The sequence below is a fragment of the Myxocyprinus asiaticus genome, chromosome 36 (assembly GCF_019703515.2).
Source record: "Myxocyprinus asiaticus isolate MX2 ecotype Aquarium Trade chromosome 36, UBuf_Myxa_2, whole genome shotgun sequence".
In the NCBI taxonomy this organism is placed as follows: domain Eukaryota; kingdom Metazoa; phylum Chordata; class Actinopteri; order Cypriniformes; family Catostomidae; genus Myxocyprinus; species Myxocyprinus asiaticus.
Window position 1 is genome coordinate 17,984,558 of NC_059379.1, and position 25,227 is coordinate 18,009,784.

Consider the following 25,227-nt stretch of genomic DNA (forward strand, 5'->3'; position numbering starts at 1 on the left):
AAAATAAAAGACATGAAATACATGAACACACACATTAAACATTACATATCCCCCCCAACAGGGGTGGCTCCTGACACCCCAAAACATGAACACACACATTAAATATGACAGGTCCAAAGTTCTGTAGGGAGCTGGGGGGGTGGGGGGTGGGTTGGGCCTTGAGGCATGGGGCGTGGCCTGGCGAGACAGGGCGTGGGACCAGGGCAGAGTCAATGGAATGTGGGGCCCTGAGAGGCTCGAGGGGCGGAGCTGTGGAAGGTGGGGCTGTGAGAGACTTGAGGAGCGGAGCCATGGAAAGCGGAGCCGTGAGAGTCTTGAAGGGCGACACCATGGAACTTGGTACCCAGAGAGTAGCCGAAGACTCGAAGGGCCAGGGTGGAGCCGATGGCAGGGAGGACCAAGGCGGTGCTGGAGGCTCGGAGGAGCAAGGCGGAGCTGGGTGATCGGAAGACTGAGGCGGAGCCGGTGGGACTGAGGACCAAGGCGGAGCCGTAGGGAAGGAGGTCCCTGGTGGAGCTGACGGATCGGAGGGATGAGGCGCAGCCAGAGGATTGGAGAGCCAAGGTGGAGCCAGGTGACCGACAGACCAAGGAGGAGCCGGAGGGACGAGGGACCCCGGCAAAGCCGACAGGCTGAAGGACCACAGTGGAGCCGAGGGAACGCAAAGCCGAGGCGATGTCGAGAGACCGACGGGCCAAGGCGGAGTCTAGGGCTCGGAGGGTCCAGGCGGGGTCGGAGGGTTGAAAGTTCCCCTTGCCTGCTCAGGAGAACTAAGGGTGGGTTCAAGGGCGGGAACCATCTCCAGGTCCAACTGCTCAGATATGGCCATGACATGGCATGGAACAGACTCAGGCGTGGCTGTGACGTGGCATGGAGCAGGCTGAGGCATTGCTGTGACATGGCATGGAGCAGGCTGGGGCATGACGTGAAACTCTGGCTCGGCGGCCAGGACGTGGAACTCTGGCTCGGCGGCCAGGACGTGGAACTCTGGCTCGGCGGCCAGGACGTGGAACTCTGTCTCGGAGGCCAGGACGTGGAACTCTGGCTCGGCGGCCAGGACGTGGAACTCTGGCTCGGCGGCCAGGACGTGGAACTCTGGCTCGGCGGCCAGGACGTGGATCTCTGGCTCGGTGGCCATGACGAGGAACTCTGGCTCGACGGCCATGATGAGGAACTCTGGCTCGGCGGCCATGACGTGGAACTCGGGCTCGGCATCCGCCTCCCCCACAGTGAATGTGGAACCAATAATCTGCAGGGTGAGGTCGACCACCTGGCATCAAAAAAGAGATGGGCTCATTCAGCCCAAATCGGAAACAGTCTTTGAGGGCAAACTCATTAAAGTCCACCCGGCAGGCCAGAGCGCAGAAGTCCTCCACATAGTCCTCCAGAGGATGATTCCCCTGACGTAGGTGGAGGAGCTGGATTGCTGGGTTCATTGTGGTTAAGTATTTCTGTAACGCTGCTGCTGGTGCTGACAATGATGAAGACGATGACGATGGAATGAAGAACCCAAGTGCAATTTATTAAACAAAAGTGATATCCAAATAACCCTAACTATAAACATGAAACATAAGCATAAACATGAACTTGACTATAACCTTGAATTAACATAAACTTGACATGACATGACATGACACGTTACTAAACATCTACAATACTTGACAAAGGACAATGGAAAACATGAGGGCTTAAATATATGGACATGGGAGAACATAACCAATGAACAAACAGAGCTCTAAACAAGATAATCAAACAATGAACCAATGAAAACAAGACACATGAACATGGAGAGAAAACAGGACATCACATGACTAGGGACACATGACATGAAACAGGAACTAAACGTTTCAAAATAAAAGACATGAAATACATGAACATGCACATTAAACATTACAGAACTATCCCTTTAACAGCTGAGAAGTAAATTCAGTACATATTATGAAAATACGGGAATTCACATGGAGCCGCGATGACCAAAGGTGCTTGAGGATTTAATGCACGGGGCATTAGTGTATTACTTGCAATGCAGTGAGGTGTGAAAAGACTGTTATATGGTCACAATCCCCACAGCAGATAACAAAGCACAACCTCCCAGGCTCAGTGTGGCATTCCTGCATTGTTAGCAGATGGAACTGATTTCCACACAAAGTGAAATTTTGCTGCTTTTCTGCATTGTTGTCTTTTTTTGGTTGGTTTGCTGAAGAACAGTGCTGATATGTTATGTGTGTGTGGTCTCTGTGTGTATAAGCCCAGTTTTGGCTGATGATGATGTTATGGTTTTATGCTCGGCCCCACTTGGCAGTGATGGAAGTATTAGGAATGGATAAAGCTTTGATCATTGGTGAGATGTGTGTGTTTGTGTGCATATATTCAGGTCCAGATGGTTGGTTGCAGATAAAGGTGTAGTCTCGCTGTTTGTACTGCTTTAGTTCTGCAGGTTCTTCACGTCCTGCTTCATATGATGAGTGTGAGTGGTGTCCGGGGCGGGTGAACTCCAAACAACTCTGAACCACAGTTTTAACTGCCTGTTCGTTCTCAGTAATTCATAGCTTCAAATATCTGCAGCAATCTCCCCCTCTGCGCTCCACACGTGCTCTCATTCTTGCGCATCACCATTTCTCTCTCTCACTTTATCTTCCCCCCTCCCCTACCTTGACTCTCTCAGTTTCGTCCTCATGTGCGATCGTACCTCACTCACACACTCTCTCCCAGACACTTTGAGTCTTCACATCTTCGTTTCTCGCTTCCATCGCTGTGTGTTCTACATCATGCTACAACCTTCTTCCTCTACTCTGTCTCCCAACTTCTTCCTTACTTCTCATTCTACTGGGAGCCAATGATCTGAACTTGTCCTGCAGCTGGGATGGCTATTGGAAGTGCTGGATTCCTGGTCTGCTGATAGGATCATAAGTGAAGTGGACAGCTGGTAGTCAGTCATTGTGAGAGAGGCTGCCAAGACTGGCTCATATTTATTGAGAGGATTGGAAGATTGCACAGATATTGGCTGATCGCTGGAGGATGGGGCCAGGAAAGCCTCTGGGCTGTTTTGTGTAATGTGAAAAGCTGCCCCAAGGGTGAGTGAGATGGGGTGTGAATACTGGATGAGTTAAGGGGACATGCCTGTGTGGGTGTTCTTGGCTTAGAGGAGGGATCGAAGAGAAAGATTATTTATGCTTAACTTGTTGTTTTGGACGTATAGTGGTTTGCTGATTGTAAATCAGGTGAAGTGAAAATCTTTTCCCATTGTCCTTTTATGTGGTTATTCCTGTTGATACCCTACTGCAGGGGGTATTCAACTCCACTCCTGGAAGGCCACCATTCCTGCACCATTCCTTTAGGTTTAGGTGCGGTCATACTAGACATAAATAAATTCCTTTAACTTCTACACAGCAAACGTGGTAGAATAGAATTACAGGCTAATGCACAGAAGTTTTGTCTTCTGCAATATATAAAAGTTCAAGCTTGTTGGAATTTGAGGTGTGATTTTGTATAGAGAAAAAATTAGCGGCCTTAAGTGGATTAGGAAATATCGGAATTAAGAGTTCCAAGCACATGAACAATCAAGCAAAGTTATATTTACCAGTGGGGAATGTGGAATTTTAGATGATAACCAAATTGCTGTCTCGTGACTTTGGAAGGGACGTGCTGTAATGAAAGATAATGGAAAGCAATGATTTTGCAAAATTATCTCAATTTCAGTGCTTTTTTAATAATTTTATTTTAGATCTTACAGTCAATTTATATAAAGCTAATGGCTCACCCTTCACAGTTTGTTTAATGCAAATTATATTATTATTATTATTATTATTATTATTATTATTAATAAGTACAAAATAATAATAAAATAAAAAACGTAGATACCTTGCATTAAAAGTCATGTAAAATGTATTCAGGAGTATTGATTTATGATTATTCACTGGCACACCATAAAATCCTTTGCCAGGATTGTTCATTATATACATTTTAGTTTGGCTTCTTTCTTGTTTAATTTCCAACATTTCCGACATCATAATAATAACACATACCCAACTTGGACATATAGCTTCCCAGGTGCACTTGAAGGCAGCATTTCCACTTGGCTCCATACAAACCTCAAACCTCCAGGGTTTTCTGTGTTCCAGGAACATGGAGTAGATGCTAAATTTAAAAGTACTCTCAAAGTAATTTCACATGCTCAATGCCTAGTGTGACCGCAACTTTAGCTCCAGCCCTAATCAAACATGTCTGAAAAAGCAAATCAAGGTGTTCAGGATTACTTGAAAATTACAGGCAATTGTGTAAGAGCAGAGTTGGAACTAAACTCTGTAGGACAATGACCCTACAGGAGCGGATTTGAATAGTCCTGTCCTGCTGGCTATTAAGTGTACACTTGGCAGTTTGATTTCACACACTTACTTACATGCTTATTTGATTTGCTCTCATCCCTTAATCCTTGCTATTCTCCTGTCCACAGGTCCTTTGGCATCTTGACATCTTCCGCAGAAGCTTCCGGCAGCTGAACACTCACAAGTGCATGGAGGACTCATGCATTTTCTGCGCTCTGAAGGTAAGTGTTACCTACAACATGGTCCAACAAGTGCATCCTACAACATGGTCCAATAGAGCTGCTCTGTTTGTGGCCCATAGAAAATGGGTTTCCTCTTCAATTACACATCATTCGTCAAGCATTTAAGATTGATACGTGGTTGACAAGTGACGTTTAAGGAACCGTTCAGACAGAACATGTTCCTGCGTTTAAAAAACAAAAAGCTAGACAAAATGCTATGAATGGAACAGAATGCAGCTGTCTTAAACCACGTTTTTAAAAGTTGAAGTTCTTTTAACTTGACATGGCATCTTAAAAAACCCAACTCTCATGTGTGCGCCACTGAAAAAACAGTGCATGGGAAAACAATTATAAAGCAGCATAGATTGATATAATAGTTTGTTTTGTGTGAACAGCCTCCTGATGTTTTAATCATTAAGTAGTAACTTTTTAGCAACTTTTTTAAGAATACAACCGATTCATGTTTAAGGTATGACTATGTGTAATTTATGTGGTAGAACAAGACGGGAAAGCCTCCTTAAGTAATGTTAACCACACACCATGTTACTTAAAGAACCACTATTCAGAAATTCCAGAGGAGAACTCAGTGAATCAGAATTCTGAGTTGTTCTACAAATTGACGTCATGAATAGCTTTATTGGCAATTAGGCATACCAGATAAGGACAAGGATGCTTCCTATGAGTTTGGACTTCTCAGAAAAGTGGCTTGAGGCTATTGGAATCTCCTAGAGTGCCCAGGCTGCACTCTTAATGATCCAGCAAGATGAGGGTAGAGTTGGCTGCTCAGCCTAATTGACTTCCTTGCTGACCTTACTGTAGCACAAAAGTAGAATGGAAATGGGCTCCTCAACATCAAGAGCTCTCGCTCTTTCTTTTTCAAGGAAGCCTTTTTTTAATTTCCTGCGTGGTGGCTGATAGAGATAGGGGGAGGAGGAGAGGGAAATATATGCTAAGAAAAGCAACTTGGGTCTTTTTTGAAATAACAAGCAAAGGCCTCTCACTCAAACAACATCCTGTTCTCCTTTCCCAGGCTAAAAGTAGCTGTGCTATTTAAAGGTGTATCATAAGAGTTTGAAGGTACAAAACTGACATATTTCTTTAAGAGGCTCTTCTTTTATGTTAAAAGAAATCTTCACTGCCTGGGCACATTTGTTTCCAAAAATACCATTGTTTTGTTAGCTGTGTTTTCGCCTGAGAGAATAGGAAAGGAACAAATAGTCTGGTGTAGAGAGCCTAATGGATTGAGAGGCTTGTTTCTTTCTCTACTTTATGTCTGGTTTAATCTTGTTCTGGTGCTTGGTGATTTACCTCTTTATTACGTGTTAGGGCATTTTTTCTCTTTCCGAACAAAATACCTGGTTCCTCTGCTGATGCAAGCACAAGCCCTGCTCCATTGTTTCCACGGCTACCTGTTACCTTGACTACCTCTGCTCTGATGGCCCCATGTCACGCCTACATGATGCTATAAAGGCAGTCTGTAACCCTCGTTCTTGGTTTCCTTGGAGTTGATTGTTCGTGAGATTTGGCATTGGTGGATTTTTGTATTGCAGAATGTAGCTGAGTCAAACTGAGATTACTTCATAGTCTCACAAAGCCCTAAGGGGCATTTGTTACATACAGAGACAGACAGACAGACAGACAGACAGACAGACAGATAGATAGATCTCTGTGACAGTGGAAATTATCTTACATGCAGATTAAATGTATGTTTGTATTGTTTCAGTGTGTATGTTAGTGGCTTGGCTTGATGTGTATGAATCTCAATATTATAATTGTGTGCCTTTGCTGTTTTCTTTGGGCCAATTTGTAGATATGAAACACAATTGAGCCTGTATGAAATCCATCGCAGTGATTGAAATGTTATCTCTTTCTCTCTGTAAATGAAGTGTGTGTGTGTGTGTGTGTGTGTGTGTGTGTGTGTGTGTGTGTGTGTGTGTGTGTGTAAAGTGCTGAGGCAGCAGAAATCACAATGCTGTGGAGACAGAACCGTACCATGAAAAACCCTCTCATATATTTACCAGGATTTATGACCATTTACCAGGATCTGTTCCTTATGTCCCTCTCTTGATTGTCTATTCTTTTGTTACTCACACTCTCACTGTCTCTCATGGTAAAAAACCTGTTGTTAAAATTAGATCCTTTTCCATTCACTGTTAAACCATTTGGGGCAAAGCAGTTGACATCATCCAGGTGATGCATCTTGAACATTAGTTTTTGCTGTGGTATGAATTTTTTTTTCTTGATTTTTTTCTCCCCAATTTGGAATGCCCAATTCCCAATGCGCTCTAAGTCCTCGTGGTGGCATAGTGACTCAAATCTCAGTTGCCTCCATGTCTGAGACGTCAATCCGCACATCTTATCACGTGGCTTGTTGAGCGCGTTACCGCGGAGACGTAGCGCGTGTGGAGGCTTCATGCTATTCTCCGCGGCATCCACGCACAACTCACCACACGCCTCACCAAGAGCGAGAACCACATTATAGCGACCACGAGGAGGTTATCCCATGTGACTCTACCCTCCCTAGCAACCGGGCTAATGTGGTTGCTTAGGAGACCTGGCTGGAGTCACTCAGCACGCCCTGGATCCGAACTCGCGAATTCAGGGGTGGTAGTCAGCGTCCATACTCGCTGAGCTACCCAGGCCCCCATCTGTGGTATCAAAATTGATACTGTGTTATTGATATTAACTACTGAAATGTTGGTATTGTGACAACCGTGGCACAAATATAAAGAAACCTGATTAATTTTACAGGGAAAGATTTTGATCTCCTCCAAACAAAAAGGAAGCTTTTTGAACCTCCATATTTTGAATTGAAGAATAAATGATCATGCTGCTTCAAAATAATTTGTCTTACAGTACCTGCAGTGACAAATGTCACTGAGTTGACTGCATAATATGTCCGCAGTGTTAAGGCAACATTAGTCTTTCCTTTCACTGGATTTAATTTTGAATCATGACGACACAGTTTTATTCAGGCCTTGTGATGAAACTTTGCTCTGTGGTGAAGCTCAATGCTTGACTTTATGGTGTCTCGCCCTGAGATGATCTTCTGCCAAACCCTCTGCTTACTGGTGGCGTAAGTCCTCATGCAGCCCTGGCTGTCTGTTGCGGTCCTCGGCTGCTGGTATAGCCTTGAATGTCATGCGTTATTTCACCTCTCTAGTTTCTAATGGAGGAATGTTAGTCACCCCATCGGTTCGGAGAGTTCCTCACGCACGTTGCCCGCCAGCCGCCTGCTTGCCAGCCATTTTATTGAAATTTAATGATCTAACACTACTAATGAGTGCTTAAATATGCCCCCACCACACCGCCCCTTTCTGCAAACTGCAGATATATATTTATTTTCCAAATGTGTTTATTTGAAAGCATTCTCACTGCGAGAAGTATCATGTTCATTTACTGAGATGTGAATAAACTGAGGTGTGAAAACAAAAAAAATATTTGTATGTATGTAACGCTTGGCACATATATTTTACTTATTGGCTCTTTTGATTTCATAGCATTTTCCATTTGCCAATTTAAAAAAAAAATTTGTGGCAAAATATACTTTTATTTTGTCCTTACCTGAGACTAAGTGACATTTTGTATTTAAATGCACACCAGACTTTTCCAAGCATTGCATTTACAACTATTTTATCAAACAAACTATACTGCTTATGTTGCACTTTGGGAATTTGAAATGACGTAATCATGATCTGAACTACAGATCCTTCGAATTCAATTAAACTGAGAAATAGGAAGTGACTGTTTTAAAGGGACAGGATAATATGAATTCATATATGAATATGATAATATGTAGGTTTTCGATGTAGACTAGTCATTAGTCCATTTTGGACTCTAATCACATAAACATCCAGAAAATTAATTTTCTGTTGGTCAAACTCCATTGTGAACTTCAAATCACTACTGTCAGCATTCTCAAATGAGTGAAATTCCAACAGTTGTGATTCAGTACCAGTCCAAATGAAAAATATGTCATCGATATACCTTTTCCACACCTTAATGAACTGAAAGAAGGGGTTATATGACTGACTGAATATGATTCTCTGTTCGAACAAGTCACAAAACAAAGAGGCAAAACTCTAAGCCATCTTAGAACCCATACTCACTTCAGACATTTGTAAATAAAAGATAGAGCCAAAAAGAAAGTAGTTGTATGTCAACACCAGTTTAATTAATTCCACCAAACAAGGAGTACTAGGTACATTATTATTGCGCTGATTCAAGAAAAACTCCTCCCTCAAATGGCACATTGGTGTATAAGGATTCAATGTCCATAGTAACCAAAATATAAGGTAAAGGAGGAAGTTGAATGGACTGTATAGTATTATCAAAATCCATCATATCTCTAGGATATGATGGAAGAGATGTTACAAGAGGTTGAAGAAAATAGTCAACAAAAGCAGAGATCTTTTCAGTCAGAGAACCAATGGCAGCAACAGTTGGCCAGCCCGGAGGTGTGTCAATGTAAGTCTTATGAATTTTGGGGAGCGTATATAAAACTGGAATTACAGGGTACTCAGCACACAAAAAATTATATTCAGCCTTAGTAATTTCACCTAGATCTAAAAAGTATTTCAGATTTTGATGGACATGATTTTTAAACTCATTTATAGGATTACTGCTCAATTTCTGGTAAAACATGGTGTTACTTAATTGTCTATGAATCTCTTTATCATAGGCAGTATGATCAAGAATTATCAAGACTCCCCCTTTGTCAGCACTCTGAATTACAATAGATGTTTCAGACTTAAGAGCCTCAAGTTCCAATTGTTGGGCTTTTGTTAAATTATCTGACAATTTATATTGTCTCTTTTGTTTCAGAAGTGATGTAAAGTCTTGTTCCACCAATCTACAATTGTCACAGTCTGTCTCCCTAGTGTTTCTTGGACTCTTATTTTGAAGTGTTTCCCCCAGACTATGTTTTCCAGTATGCTCTGCCCTCATCACTGCCATCTGTTCCTCATTGTTCTCACCTGTTTTCCATTACCTCATTAGCTTTTGTTTGTATAAATACCCTTTTGCATTCCTTTGTCAGTTTTTGTTGTTTTGAGTTCCCGTTTGTTGTTTCACTGTCATCATTTTTATTAAAGCCTGCAAATAGATCCTACGTCTCCTGTCTAATCTCAGCAACTACTGACCAACATGGATCTAGCGGCTGTCCGAATTCTGCTACTCAAGCAAGGGGACCGTCTAGTTGAGCACTATTCAGACCGCTGTTTGGTGGTTTTCTTCCGGAATAGTGCACTGAAGGAACTGATGCCTCTGGCTGATCCTCACTGGACCCTCTGTGAATATGTGGAGAAGGCTCTGGAACTTTGTGGTTCCCATTACACAGTGGATTATGGTGGGAACCCCAGGCCAAAACCTGCATCTTCGGCTCTTTGCTCCAAGCCTTCCACGGCTCCTTGCCCCAAGCCTTCCACGGCTCCTTCATCCAAGCCTTCCACGGCACCTTCGTCCAAGCCTTCCACGGCACCTTCGTCCAAGCCTTCCATGGCTCCTTCACCCACACCTGCCACGGCCAATGAGCCAGCTTCCACACCTGTAGCCTCAACCGTCCCAGAGCCAATGCCTGTGGCCTCGCCCGCTCCCGTGGCTATGCTCCCAGCTGTCTGGAAAAGGAGAAGGAAAAGAACACCTTCTCCCCAGTCTCTGCCCATGCTCACGACCACGGAGGTCGTTCCCCAATCACTGCCAGTGCTCACGACCATGGAGGTCGTTCCCCAGTTGCTGCCAGTGCTCACAACCACGGAGGTCGTTTCCTCAGTCTCCCATGGCTCTGCATTCCATGGCCTCTCCCCTCGAGTCTCCCACAGTTCCGCCTTCCATGACCTCTCCCCTCAAACCTCCCATGGCTCTGCCCCTCAAGCCTCCCACGGCTCTGCCTTCCACAGCTCCACCCTTAGAGCCTTCCACGGCTCCGCCCCTCAAGCCTCTCCAGGCTCTGCGTGCCTTTGTCGAGCCTCTCCTGGCTCCACCTGCCTTTGTTGAGCCTCTCCTGGCTCCGCCCTCAGAGTCTTCCATGACTCCGCCTGCTTCCCCAGAGACTCCTCCTCCAGCGGTTCCACCCACTCACCCAGAGACAACTCCTCCAGCGGTTCCGCCCGCCCTCCCAGAGACTCCTCTTACAGTGGCTCTGCCCGCCCCTCCTCCAGCGGCTCTGCCGCCTGACCCAGTCCCCGCTCTCTGGCCACCTCCCAGGCCTCCTGACCCAGCTCCAGCCCTGTGGGCGCCTCCCAGGCCTCCTGACCCAGTCCCGGCCCTGTGGCCACCTCCCAGGCCTCCCGACTCTATCCCAGCCCTGAGGCCACCTATCAGACCTCCCGACCCAGTCCCTGCCCTGAGGCCACCTCCCAGACCTCCCGACCCAGTCCCTGCCCTGAGGCCACCTCCCAGACCTTCTGACCCAGTCTCTACCTTGAGGCGACCCCCCCAGTCCTCCGGACCCAATCCTTACCCTAGGGTCTCCACCCAGGCCACCTGGTCATCTTCAGGGTCCCCTCCTAACCTGTATCTTCTTGCCCTCCTCAGCCATCTTTGGGGCTCCAGGAGTCGCCCCTTAAAGGGGGGGGGGGGGTCATGTAACAGTCTGCCTCCCTCATGTTTCCTAGGACTCTTATTTTGAAGTGTTTCCCCTGGACTACATTTCCCAGTATGCTCTGCCCTCATCACTGCCATCTGTTCTTCATTGTTCTCACCTGTTTTCCATTCCCTCATTAGCTTTTGTTTGTATAAATACCCTTTTAGTTTTTGCATTCCTTTGTCAGTTCTTGTTTGTTGTTGTTTTGAGTTCCTGTTTGTTATTTCACTGCCATCATTTTTATTAAAGCCTGCAAATAGATCCTATGTCTCCTGTCTCATCTCAGCAACTACCCGTCACAACAATAAGTATCAAGGGAAGCATTTCTGTGTTTAGGTGGAATAAAGTAAGTGCATTTTGACTTACAGAGAGTCCCAGACTACTGGAGGCATCTGTCACTGGAGAGTCTGCCTGATGGTCAGTATCCACTGAAGGCTAACTGGTGCAAACCAATGTCTGATCACAAAAGAATTCTTTGAGTTTTAAATTCCAAAAAAACTTCTGTAAATGCACAGAGGTGTTGATTTCATTACAATGTCTGGTAGGTACAAAAGACCACCAAGGGCAGATAGACCAACATCTGAGATGTATTTGCTAGAGAAATTGATAACATTCAATTCTTCTAATAATGTTCTAAATTCCCTATGTGTATACTGGGAGGACTTTTATTATGAAACTTTTATGTTGTGTATGACACTGGTTGATGATAGTCTCCGCTATTCCGCTATTGCGGTTTCCTTTCACTTTCACTTTCGTTTGCTCTGACATTTCTTCAGGTGTTAATGTGCGTGATTGAATGTAAGTTTATTCAGTTATACACGGTTATTAGTGATGTATGCTCATTACGTTGTTGTGTTTAAATACTAAACTTGTGTTACTGAAATTTATGTTGTTCATGATGGTTGTAATATGCAAGTTATGTACGGTGATTCACGTGCATACATTCGTTGTTGTTAACCCTGTCCTCGCCATGTTAGTTCACATATATTGTGTCAGTAACAAGTTGTTGTTTATGTTTATGTTATCAGATATACACTGATGTATATGTTATTCTGTTTATTTCAGAAAGACCATACTTAATACCACATTTAATGCCACATTTGATATCACCTTTGTGATGATATCACTGCAGCTGTACCATATGCCATCCAAATTGGATCATTGTTGAGGCATCCATCTAATGCTTCGTGCCACCATTTGCTCACATCTGTGCTAGATATCTCCTTTGTACACTACTCAAAGCCTCTGTGATGTCAACTGCTGTGTAACGTGTAGTACTGCTGTGCATTCAAAGTCTTCATATAAAGAGTTGAACAGTTCTCTGTCTCCTGTCATGCTTCTTACCGGAGCCCTGTAGCCCTGTTCTACCCAACTACCTTCATAATAAAGAATTACAGTCCCTTACATTTTGGTCCTTCGAGCCAGATGCTTCACTCATTATGGTGATATGGAGCGACAGAGCCAGTTTCACTCTCCTGATATCACACATGCTGTTCGCACACATGCAAGAGCATGCCAGCTCTCAACACATCTGCAAGCTTACGAAGTTGGATTGCCTAAATCTCTGCTGCCAGGCATTGGGATTCACGGCAGTCCATTCCACCAGCCAAGGATGGACCACACAGCAGTGCAGCTAACCCTCAGTGGACAGGATGAGCCAGTATCGACTGTGGAACAGCTCCCTGTGAATGAACCATCTTTAGTACAGTATGGAGCAGGTCAAGATATAAGCCATTTAAGCAGCATTGATGTTGGAATTAGTAATCTGGTGGGGCAGCTAGATGTTGGGAGATCCCTTACACATTACACTATACCAATAGCACAGCAAGGAGAGTACAGCCAGTCCAAGTGTGAGTCATTCAGCAGTGGCACTGCATCACCTGTATTTCGAGATGTAGAACAGGCTAGAGCTAACACTCCACCTGTGGTTAGACCGAAAGTGACTGCAGCCCCATCTATCTCACCTTGGTATTCGGGGCAGCCATTACCAGCTCCTGTGGCACCAAGAGATATTTCTCGACAGTAAGCTCAGTGGCACATGGCACAAACCACGCCTCATACCATATATGGTATTACTTCATCACACTATGGTGTCTCACCTTTATCTGCCCCACATACAGCGCTGCATCGGCAAACTTCATTCAGTGCCAACTTACCTCATTGTTGCCACATATTGTTACATCAGTAAAGCTGCCTTTAGCTACTGTGCAGCACCAGCCACAACACCAATGCAGAACAGAACTTCTCACTATCATTCATGAGCTTAGGTAGTGATGGGATTGGAACTGGCTGGAGTGGAGGTGCCACAGGCATTGGTTGGTAAACAGGGACTGGAGGTGGTGGCGGGTGCACCACTGGAGAGGCATACCAAGGCTGTGCTGGAGTCTGATTAGGAGACTGACTGTGCCTGACCCTTATCGACCTCTACCGTCGGTCACAGTGTATTACCCCTCTCAGCCTCCTAATCAGACTCCAGGACAGCCCTGGTATGCCTCTCCAGTGGTGCACCCTCCACCACCTCCAGTCCCTGTTTACCAGCCAATGCCTACGGCACCTTCACTCCAGCCAGTTCCAATCCCATCACTACCTAAGCTCATGAATGATAGTGAGAGAGAGTTTACAGATCTGAAAATGGCTTTAGACAATCTCCTCACTCCTCACACTGAGCTTACAGAACATTACAAATACAGGGTGCTGATGGAACAATTAGTCCTGGAGAAAGCAAGGCTAATCGCCCAAGCATGCAGGAATCATCCTGCACCCTATACAGCAGCTATGACAGCCTTGCAACGTCAATATGGCAACCTCATCAGTTGGCACAAAGTGAAATCGCAGCCCTATTGAATTCTTCTGATATTAAAGCTGGGATGCAAAGGCTTTTCAAAGTTTTGCACTCAATGTTGACTTGTTGGTAGGCATGTTGATGTCACTCAAGGGGCCACAGGGGCGAGAACTCACTTGTACAGGGCATGTTGATAGACTACTTAGTAAGCTACCCAAGTATTACAGGGACAGCTTCATAGAGCACCTCCAGTTACGAGGCAGACTGAGCACTGACAGCCTCAACCCATATAATCTGCATGACCTTGTTGACTGGTTGAAGGTCAAGGCAGAGGCTCAGCATCTATCATATAAAATGGACAGCGTTATCAGATTGAAAGGGTTCAAGCCCCACGCAAAGAACGTCAGCCTGTTCTGAGACACCAAACTCGTTCTATTGCTGTCTATTATGTCAGTGACCAGCCCAAAGAGGTCAGAACAGTGCATTTTATCCGTACAGAGACCGCTTATGCTCAGCAATCAGATAAGAGCCCAAACGTCTGTGTCAGTTCTGTAAAAGTCAAGAGCACTACTTGTTGCAGTGCAGTGAAATCACTGAGCTTTCGCCTGAGCAAATCCTTAAGTGGATAAAGGATGGCAAGAGATGCTGGAAATGCGGACATACAAGTCATAAATGTGAGGAATGCACACAAAGGAAACCTTCTGGAGAATGTGGCAATGTACGCCTCGGAGTCTTGCATCGCCCAGCAGGGCCCTAACATTGTGCTACTTACAACATCACAAGATCGAGCCTATCTGACTCCTCCTAACTCAATAGGACATATTTACCTGAAAGTCATTCCAGTGCTGCTCTGGAAAGGCAAGATGTCTGTACCAACTTATGCTATCCTTGATGATGGAGCCCAGCGGAGCATTATCCTTCCAGCAGCAGTTCGGCAGCTAGGACTAGAGGGAAAGGAAGAGACTATGGCCCTTCGCACCATCCGACATGATATCACCCAGTTGAAGGGACAGACAATTGACCTGTTGCTTTCCACACAGTCAAGTCCAAAGGAGAAGTACAGCCTTACAAGTGTGTTCACTGCTCCTCTTCTTATGTTAACTGAGCAGACTTACCCTACTAAGAGGCTCCAGGGATGCTATTACCATCTTAGAGGGGTTCCTCTTCCATCCTTTGAAAAGGTCCAGCCCCTCCTCTTAATTGGGTCTGACCACCCAAATCTGATCACAGCCAAGGAGCCCATCAGACTAGAACCAGCTAGTGGACCAGCAGCTGTATGTACGCAGCTCGATTGGGTTCTCCAGGGACCAGATGGACTTCTCCCATATCAGTTACCTTCACAACAGTGTTTATTCACTTCCCTTACACCACTGCGAGATCCTGTCTACCAACATGTTGAGCGACTGTGGCAGTTGGATGTTCTCCCGTACCACCGTGAGAAGCTGATAACATGGTCGAAACAGGATCAATCAGCTATAAACATGCTGGAGACACCTCGAGTGGAAGTCAATGGCATCTGGTGTTATGCTACTCCTCTCCTTCGTGCTCAGGATGGAATCAGTCTTATCCAATCTAAGGAACACTGAGAAGTATCTGAGTAAAGACCCAGAAAAGGCTAAAGTGTATAAAGCGGAAATACAGAAGCTCCTGGACTCAGGGTACTTTGTCAAGGTACCACCAGAGTATCTACAGCCAGATGAGGAGTCGTGGTTCATACCATATCACCTTGTTCACCATAATGGCAAAGACCGGCTGGTCTTCAACTGTTCTTTGTATGGTTCCTCAACAAGTTGCCAATATCGGTGACATATGTGGCATGTTTCACCAGGTGAGACTTCTGCCAGAAGACAGACCTCTTCTGAGGTTCACCTGGAGGGACATGCGGAGGGAGGATCAGCTTGATATTTATGAGTGGCAAGTCTTGCCTTTCGGGATGACCTACAGCCCCTTCTGTGCCTCCTTTGCTCTGCAGAGGCATGTTCGTAACCAGCAACATGGGAATGAAGAAGTGCTGCAATCCATAGAGCAGACTTCTATGTAGACATCTGTATTCAGAGCCTTACTACTGCAGAATAAGCTAAGCAATTGATTGACAAGATGAGACCTCTTCTAGTCTCAGGGGGCTTCGAGATAAGGCAGTGGGCCAGTAATGTTTCCTCAGTTGTCCAGCACTTACCTTCAGGAGCTCGTTCAGAGAACATCGAACTGTGGCTGCAGCAGTACCATTCAGACCCCCTAGAACCAGCTCTGGGTTTGATGTGGCATTGTCTAAAAGATGAACTAGGCTTCAGGCATCGTGTGATGGAAGAACACCTCCCAACGATGAGACACATTTATAAGGTCCTGGCATCACAATATGACTCCTTAGGGTTAATTATTCCCTTCACCACATGGGCTAAGGTGCTTGTTCAGAAGCTCTGGGCCAAACCAAGGAATTGGGATGACACGAACTTACCAACAGACCTGCTGGAGAGGTGGAAAATGTGGGAGAAGGAGTTGCCTGACCTCAGTAAGATCAAGCTTCCCAGATGTTACATCCCTTCCGGCTTTGGGGTGACATCAAAATTTAGCTTGCACGTGTTTGGTAATGCATCAGAGGTGGCCTATGGATCAGTGGCTTATCTCCTTATTGAGCAGCATGGAGAGATCCATACCTCATTCATTATGGCCCGCTCTAGGGTAGCCCCCAAACGACAGCTGTTAATACCACGTCTTGAACTGTGTGCAGGGCTGACCAGCGCTCAGCTCGCCAAGCTTCTCAGACAAGAATTGACCATCGCCATAGAGAAAGTGACACTATGGACTGACTCTACTACTGTCCTAACCTTACCTACAGACAGTCTGAATCATGTAGGTATAAGGTGTTTGTTGGAACTAGAGTGGTGGAAATCCAAGAATTGACCGAGCTCCACTCATGGAGGTATGAGGATTCCTCCAATAACCTGGCCGACAATATTACCAGAGGAAGGACACTTACAGAGCTAGCAAATCCAGGCAGGTGGAGTCAGGGTCCGAAATTCCTCCGTGAACCGCCAGACCAATGGCCGGTCACACCTTTGACAGAGGTCCAAAATGACATCTCAGAGACAAGGAAAGTTGTCTTCTGTGGTCTAGCTGTAAATGACCAAAGTTCTGAAATATCTGATGCACCTCAGTACACCTCCTGGTGAGCCTTGGTTGATGCTACTTACCAGTTTATTCACGGGGCAGCTACCCAAGACTCGAGAATGCAATATCCAGACTACCGGACTGTGGAGGCATTCATATTGAGTCGATGTCAAGAGGAGTCTTTCCCAGAGGAGTTTAAGGCCTTGAAGGCAGTGAAATCTGTGCCTGCGTCCAGCCGTTTGAACACGCACCAGAGGTCAACCGCACATTAGGACTGATCCGCGTGGGAGGAAGACTGCAGAAGCTGAATGACTTAAGCCAGATGGAAATCCACCCAGTGGTTCTAGACCCTCACCATAAGGTGACTAAACTTCTTATAAAGCACTTCGATGAGCGTCTACTCCATCCAGGACCTGACAGAGTTTTTGCCAAGCTCCGTCGCCACTACTAGGCCCTGAAAGGCAGACAAGTAGTCAAGCAATATTAGAGAGAGTGTGTGGAGTGCCAGAATTGGAGAGCCAAGCCGACTGTACCTATCATGGCTAACATACCTTCGGCTCATCTGCGACTGTACCAACCGCCCTTCTTCCTGACAGGAGTCGATTGTTTTGGACCCTTCATTGTTAAAATCGGCCGTCGCTCAGAAAAGCGATGGGGTGTCATCTTCAAGTGTTTGATGACTCGATGCATTCATTTGATCTCCTCAACAGCATTGATACTGATGCATTTTTGTTGGCACTGAGGTGCTTTATAGCTCGCAGAGGAACCCCGTCGTAAATCCTCTCTGATCAAGGGACCAATTTAGTTTAAAAAATACATTTTGGTGGCACATGTAATAACTGTTTTCCTCGTCAGCGATGGATAGACTTTTGGGCTGTCTAGCTGTTTGATTTCCTCCATAGCGCTTTAAGGTAAAAAATAAATAAATAAAAATAACAGTAGAATTCAAATGGATCACATACATTTTGATGTCTGCACCGTGATTTTGAGTAGTGCGAGTGACCCTGCTCTGCGTTCTCCTGTCTCTGGAGCACAAATATAGGGAAACCTGCTGGACCTGCACACATTTGTGTGCTCCAGAGATGCACGTGTCAGATGATAACACTATGTAACACAATTTTTGTTCCTGGGTAGTAAGTGTTATTTCCTAATTGCTTATGCCAATCCAACAGACGTCTCAAGACCATAAATAGAAAAGGTCCAATTAGGCCCAAGCAGACTCCGAGATGTCGGCTCTCCCACTAATCATGAGCTTTTACTCCCCCTTTGCTGACACTAGTCCAGCAACTAGTGGACCTCAGAGACATTCCAGGTGGGGGAAGGTAGCCACATGCAAAGCAAAGGAATGTGGGAAGAAGTAACTCACTCCATTCCCCCATAGGAAAGACACATAAAGCCCATAAACAGACTTTTCTTCGTTAATTTATAGACAAACTGTTCTATAAATGAACATGCATATCCTCAGGACATTGTGTGTATGATTATTACTGTCTCGTATAGTTTCTTTTCACTAGATAATGTAAAATTATTGGTATCATGCATCATCAAATTAATCCTTGTGTGATGCCCTAAACATTGGAGTATAGCACCCCACTTATAGCATGCATTGTATGCTTGTTATATTAATCAGAGCATAAAGGGGCACAAACTGCTAGCTTAGTCCAATCATGCAAATGAGTCAGCTTCCAAACAAAGGAACTTTTCCCACTGGAAAATTGCACCTTTCTCATTGGTCAAGCCAAACTCGAGAGGAGTGGCCTCCCTTTTCCCTCTCTTCCCTCTTCTCTTTCTCCCTTCTGCTCATGGTTGCTGCTCGTGTGGGACCAGAAACACCCAGTCCGACTGCGAGGTCGCGGTCCGGCAGGCCTTAACACATCAAGCCATGTGTAACTTCCTCAACCATAATGGAGTCAAACTAACACCGCAGGATCATCATCATTTCGTCATTCAACACGGAAGAATTGATTGCAACTTCAACACCATCGACTCAAGGAACCATCAAGACTTTCTCCTGAGACTGCATCTGGGCACTCTCTCAACCGCCAAGGCATTGCAAGTATCATACAATTAACTAACTAAACAGAGGTTTAGTATAAGCTGTGAACCCCTTTGTTAACAAAGGTGCTTTGAAGTAAGAAACTGATGGTTCTTTCAGATGGTTAAATGACTCTTTTCATAGCTACATTCCCCTGTTCTGTTCCTGTTTCATTCACTTTCACTTTTCCATTTCCCATGTATGAGTGATTTGTGTGTATGTGTTTGTTTAGATTAGTTATGTGTTCGTGATTTAGTTAAACAAAGCTTTTGTATACATTCTTGCGAGTTGATTCTGGTCTGCTTGTAAATCAACGTCAATTTAATGATTTGATCACAGCTACATGCTAAGAAAGAGTTATTTTTCTGTGACCATGAAAAATATCTTTTCTGAGAGTTGATAGACGATCAATACTGAGTGTTCGCTGGATGAACAGATTAATTGATTGTAATGTTAATTCAGCTACATCAAGTTAATTCTATTAACTGATCCAAATGTTTATAATTAATTATAACGAGTTAAGATTCATTATTCATATTTCCATTTTAAGGATAATTTGACTGTGGTATATTTTGATAAATAATCTCATCCCTGTTTTTAAAAGATGTCACTTCAAAGCTGTACCTAAATATGTATAATATTTTCAATAATCCATGAGAATAATATTACTCCAATAAGAGAATTAATCATAATTCCCATATTAAAGCTAATTCCTTACAATAGACATTGTGAGCGGATACAATGAGACGTTGTATTATGATTTGAATGGTGGAGAATTTTATTCAGACAAATAATCTAGTTATTTGTAATTTATCTAATTTATAATGGTTGTCGAACGTGACTAATTCCATTATAAATTTCCTTACATAATAATGTAGAATAAGGATGGTTTAATTTAATTCCTAGCTCACACATGCTGTTTCCCTACATATGATGGTGGAGGTATGCGGGCACTTCAACCCATCCCTGTACACTTACAGGTGCATCTCAATAAATTAGAATGTCGTGGAAAAGTTCATTTATTTCAGTAATTCAACTCAAATTGTGAAACTCATGTATTAAATAAATTCAGTGCACACAGACTGAAGTAGTTTAAGTCTTTGGTTCTTTTAATTGTGATGATTTTGGCTCACATTTAACAAAAACCCACCAATTCACTATCTCAAAAAATTAGAATACATCATAAGACCAATAAAAAAAACATTTTTAGTAAATTGTTGGCCTTCTGGAAAGTATGTTCATTTACTGTATATGTACTCAATACTTGGTAGGGGCTCCTTTTGCTTTAATTACTGCCTCAATTCGGCGTGGCATGGAGGTGATCAGTTTGTGGCACTGCTGAGGTGGTATGGAAGCCCAGGTTTCTTTGACAGTGGCCTTCAGCTCATCTGCATTTTTTGGTCTCTTGTTTCTCATTTTCCTCTTGACAATACCCCATAGATTCTCTATGGGGTTCAGGTCTGGTGAGTTTGCTGGCCAGTCAAGCACACCAACACCATGGTCATTTAACCAACTTTTGGTGCTTTTGGCAGTGTGGGCAGGTGCCAAACCCTGCTGGAAAATGAAATCAGCATCTTTAAAAAGCTGGTCAGCAGAAGGAAGCATGAAGTGCTCCAAAATTTCTTGGTAAACGGGTGCAGTGACTTTGGTTTTCAAAAAACACAATGGACCAACACCAGCAGATGACATTGCACCCCAGATCATCACAGACTGTGGAAACTTAACACTGGACTTCAAGCAACTTGGGCTATGAGCTTCTCCACCCTTCCTCCAGACTCTAGGACCTTGGTTTCCAAATGAAATACAAAACTTGCTCTCATCTGAAAAGAGGACTTTGGAACACTGGGCAACAGTTCAGTTCTTCTTCTCCTTAGCCCAGGTAAGATGCCTCTGATGTTGTCTGTGGTTCAGGAGTGGCTTAACAAGAGGAATACGACAACTGTAGCCAAATTCCTTGACATGTCTGTGTGTGGTGGCTCTTGATGCCTTGACCCCGGCCTCAGTCCATTCCTTGTGAAGTTCATCCAAATTCTTGAATCGATTTTGCTTGACAATCCTCATAAGGCTGCGGTTCTCTCGGTTGGTTGTGCATCTTTTTCTTCCACACTTTTTCCTTCCACTCAACTTTCTGTTAACATGCTTGGATATAGCACTCTGTGAACAGCCAGCTTCTTTGGCAATGAATGTTTGTGGCTTACCCTCCTTGTGAAGGGTGTCAGTGATTGTCTTCTGGACAACTGTCAGATCAGCAGTCTTCCCCATGATTGTGTAGCCTAGTGAACCAAACTGAGAGACCATTTTGAAGGCTCAGGAAACCTTTGCAGGTGTTTTGAGTTGATTAGCTGATATTCTAATTTTTTGAGATAGTGAATTGGTGGGTTTTTGTTAAATGTGAGCCAAAATCATCACAATTAAAAGAACCAAAGACTTAAACTACTTCAGTCTGTGTGCATTGAATTTATTTAATACACGAGTTTCACAATTTGAGTTGAATTACTGAAATAAATGAACTTTTCCACGACATTCTAATTTATTGAGATGCACCTGTACACTACCAGATTTGCTACAGAAGGCTGCCAACTCCTTATCTAGAGCTCTGACAGATTGTTTCATATGGCCCAATTTGATGTGCAGTGGTGGCATCAGCACCTTCACCACCAGTGGCTCCCACTTGACATTGTTCCTCCCCACAGAAAACTTGGTCCTCTGTGGCCAGTCCCGCCTGTGGTAGGGCACCTTGGTGTCCCTGCTGTCCCAAAGGCAAAGATAGCAGGGAAACTTGGTAAAACCGCTGTTGTGCGCTATGTTCAAGAGCGGGTTTGGTTATTAGCAATAATTAATAAAGATAATTATCAATTATTAAAATCAATAGAACATTGATTAGAATCAATGTTAGCTTTTTAATCCTTTAAATCAACAATCATGAAAGATAACCATCTATTATCAAATTCAATAGAATATTAATTATCAGAGATCATCATCAATTATTAAAATCAATGGAACATTGATTAGAATTAACACTAGCTTACTGATCCTTCAAATTCAACAATAATCAAAGATAATTATCAATTATCAAAATCAATAGAATATTAATAAGGATTAATATTGCCGGGGCACCACCCTGGAATCAGGGACTAATAACCAGACAGTATAACAGTCTCAATATTAGATTGTTCTCTTAGGAAAGTCGATGTCCGGAGAATACCTACATTCAAAAAGAAACAATGAAGGCTTGAATCCGAACACTGACATTCCCTGTCAGCCTTTGACACAGGTATATACAAAACAAACCAAAACACTTCCCTTTAAAATATAAAAAAGTTTATTTTTGCAGTAATATCAATTAATAATTAGTACAATGCAGTCAATAAACTTCTGACTTACAACTACAAATTAAACAGTGATGTGATTAGATATGGTAACCAAAATAAGCCTATAACACATGAGAGGAAGGTATGTGTGTGTGTGTTTGTGTGAATGGGTGTGGGTGTGTGTGTGTGTGTGTGTGTGTGTGTGTAACGAGTGACACTCACAAAATGGCAGACATGACTCTCGAAGAGAGAACGTCGTGTGAGATTTCCGGCCAGAGAATATGGCTGCGAATGTGGGTGGAGAGAAGCCGGTTAATGGCGTCTGCCCGTTTACCGCATGTCTCCGCTTTTACGATAACTTAGGGACAAAGCTGAGCTTTATCACTAAGTTATCTACTAGCCAAAAGTGTGTGCAGGAATGTTTGTGAGGGGTCGCGTGTGTGTGTGTGTGGTCAGAACGAGAGAGAGAGAGAGAATAAAGTGGCAGCACCAAAGCCGATTTCGCGATCGTGGGAGAGAAAGCAGCTGTTAGTTTATCACTCAGAGACATGGTGAACGGCTCGTAAACCATCCTATGGTCTTTGGTTCTTTAATGGATAAACTCAGTGTGCCGGTCTCACCCGCAATGGCGGAAATACAAAACAGTCCAATGTGGTTGGACTACAACACAGCAAAATCTAATTTGTGACACAGTACGTTACATTAATACCTTGAGTATTATTAGCCGGTCCGTAAACTATACAAGCAATAACTTGATACACAAGAATAACACACTATAATATTCTATCTCTGCCCAGACGTAAACCTCTTACTTGGATCGCGTGAGGACGCAGGTAGAATGTGTGTTCATCCGTCCTTTAACTCCGACTCGGTTCCTCGAGGCTCGGGTGATGATGGGAGGCCATTTCCTCACTCTGTCGGTGGGCAGAACGGCTGCTGATTCTTGGCGGGCTGGCGGAGAAATCAACGACGTCGACTTGGTTGAAGAGGGAAGAGAAATCGTCTTCACTTCTGCAGGCAAACGGATGAAGATGCGGATTGCTCGGCGGTCTCCTTCGGATCCGTTAGAGTGTTCGGTGGAACACAGAGTAATCTCAACTCGTCCAGCGAGATGGAGATTGTATGGCCACAGTTTCAAGTCATACATTACTTCCTTGTGCCACGAGGCTACACCTGAGAGCAGCGATGAGCTGCGTCTATTCACGGCAAGCAAAGTTGCTGGAAGCAATCCCTGGAAGGATCTCAGAGGTATTTCTACTCCCGATGATGTCATGGTTGAGGGGTGTTCTGTCGTGTGCCTCATCCAATAGGAGTTGAGAGTTCGATCCTTTAGTGAGCAAGGCTTCATGGGATTTGTAGTCGGTTTTGGACTTCCTTTGTTTGATTTTGGCACGGTTTTTATCAGTAAGATTTATGTTTTTAGACTTTGTTTGACTTGGTTTGTAGGCCTCAGTCAGGCTTTATGACTGTGTTAGGCCTGCCTTTGTCTTATATCTGAATACATGAGGCCCAACACCGCCTTGGAGACCCATCAGGAATGCCACCATTTTGAAGTCTCCTATGACCTCCCAGCCTTACTCATCATACTTCAAGGTGTCCAGCAAGGTCTTGATGCTGTTGTAATCCTCTTTGAGGTGCACCGAGTGAGCCAGGGGAAGAGACGGGTACTTGTTACCATTATGGACCAGCACGGCTTTGAATATTACTTTAGTATAAATACATGTTAATTTGGATTCATATGTTGTTTTTTTCGGACTTTATGTGAACGAAAAGACACAAATTCACCCGTTTTCTCGTTGGAAATAGGTACATTTCAAAATATCACTGTCCTGGTCACAAAAGCAAAGTTTGTGGGGAATAATAGCCATTTTCTATACTTTTGAGGCATAAGCAATTAGGAAATAATACTTACTACCCAGGAAAAAAAAAAAAAGAAAAAAAAAATTGTCACACAGTGTAATCAAATTTAGTGCTTATGAAGGGCCGAACACAAGGTTAATGTCATTGAATTTGCGGAATTTAATTGAAATGTTCAATGCCTGAAAAACCCTGTCCATGTCTCTTCAATTCTCTCAGTCTCAAGTGAAGCCCTGTCCGCTGATAGGTACGCACAAGCCGCGCACATGGATATTTACATATTGCGATATACACAATAGCAAAATCTCTTTATATCACTTATAAAGACTTTTATCATCACCATGATATACAGGATATCGTTATATCACTCAGCCCTATTTGGCAGTATGAACGTTTCCGTCACTTTTCAGTGCATCTTTTTTTCATACAATGAAAGTGAATGGTGACTGAGGCTAACATTCTGCCTAACATAATTATACGGGTTTAAAACAAGTTGAGAGTGAGTAAATGAGAACAGAATTTTCATTTTTGGTAATTTTCTGTTTTCATAGTTAACCCCTTTATATGTAAGAACAAACAAACAAGCAAACAAGACACCCAAGACATTTATCAGACAATTGCACATTCTCTTCTATTAGTTACAAAATGACTAAACCTGAACAACAGTGCTAAAAATGTGTCCTGTGGCCCTGATTTGCAAAAGGTTTGCAAACTTAATAGCACATGCAAAAAAGGTACAATCTGATATACTAGCATACAGTAGTCTAATCCAATTATTTCTCATGAAAAAACTGTTTTATTCATTTTATTTCTCCTATAACTCAAATTACGCCCAAATTATGTTGTGATTTAATATTTAAAAATAAAACATGTAAAAAACAAAACAAAAAAAACAACAACTATGCAACCAGTTTTTTACTGTGCAATATTGTGAAATATTTTATGTGGTGGTTCTGTCCAGTGCTTGATCGAAGTAGGCCGGCCGGTGCGCACCAGAGCGGCAAA

The 25,227-nt window shown here is 43.8% G+C and overlaps 1 protein-coding gene across 6 annotated transcripts in view; it reads left to right on the forward strand.

The window, feature by feature from the left end:
* The window catches only part of LOC127427257 (inactive ubiquitin carboxyl-terminal hydrolase 54-like), a 200,622-nt gene that overhangs the window by 100,756 nt on the left and 74,639 nt on the right, over positions 1-25,227 (forward strand). For 5 of the 6 annotated variants that reach the window (XM_051674737.1, XM_051674739.1, XM_051674742.1 and 2 more), the window contains one exon: positions 4,454-4,546. In XM_051674737.1, coding sequence (XP_051530697.1) covers positions 4,454-4,546 — 93 coding nt within the window. Of the gene's footprint in view, positions 1-2,880; positions 3,075-4,453; positions 4,547-25,227 lie in introns of those variants that run through there. The other variant, XM_051674741.1, reaches the window with a different exon arrangement.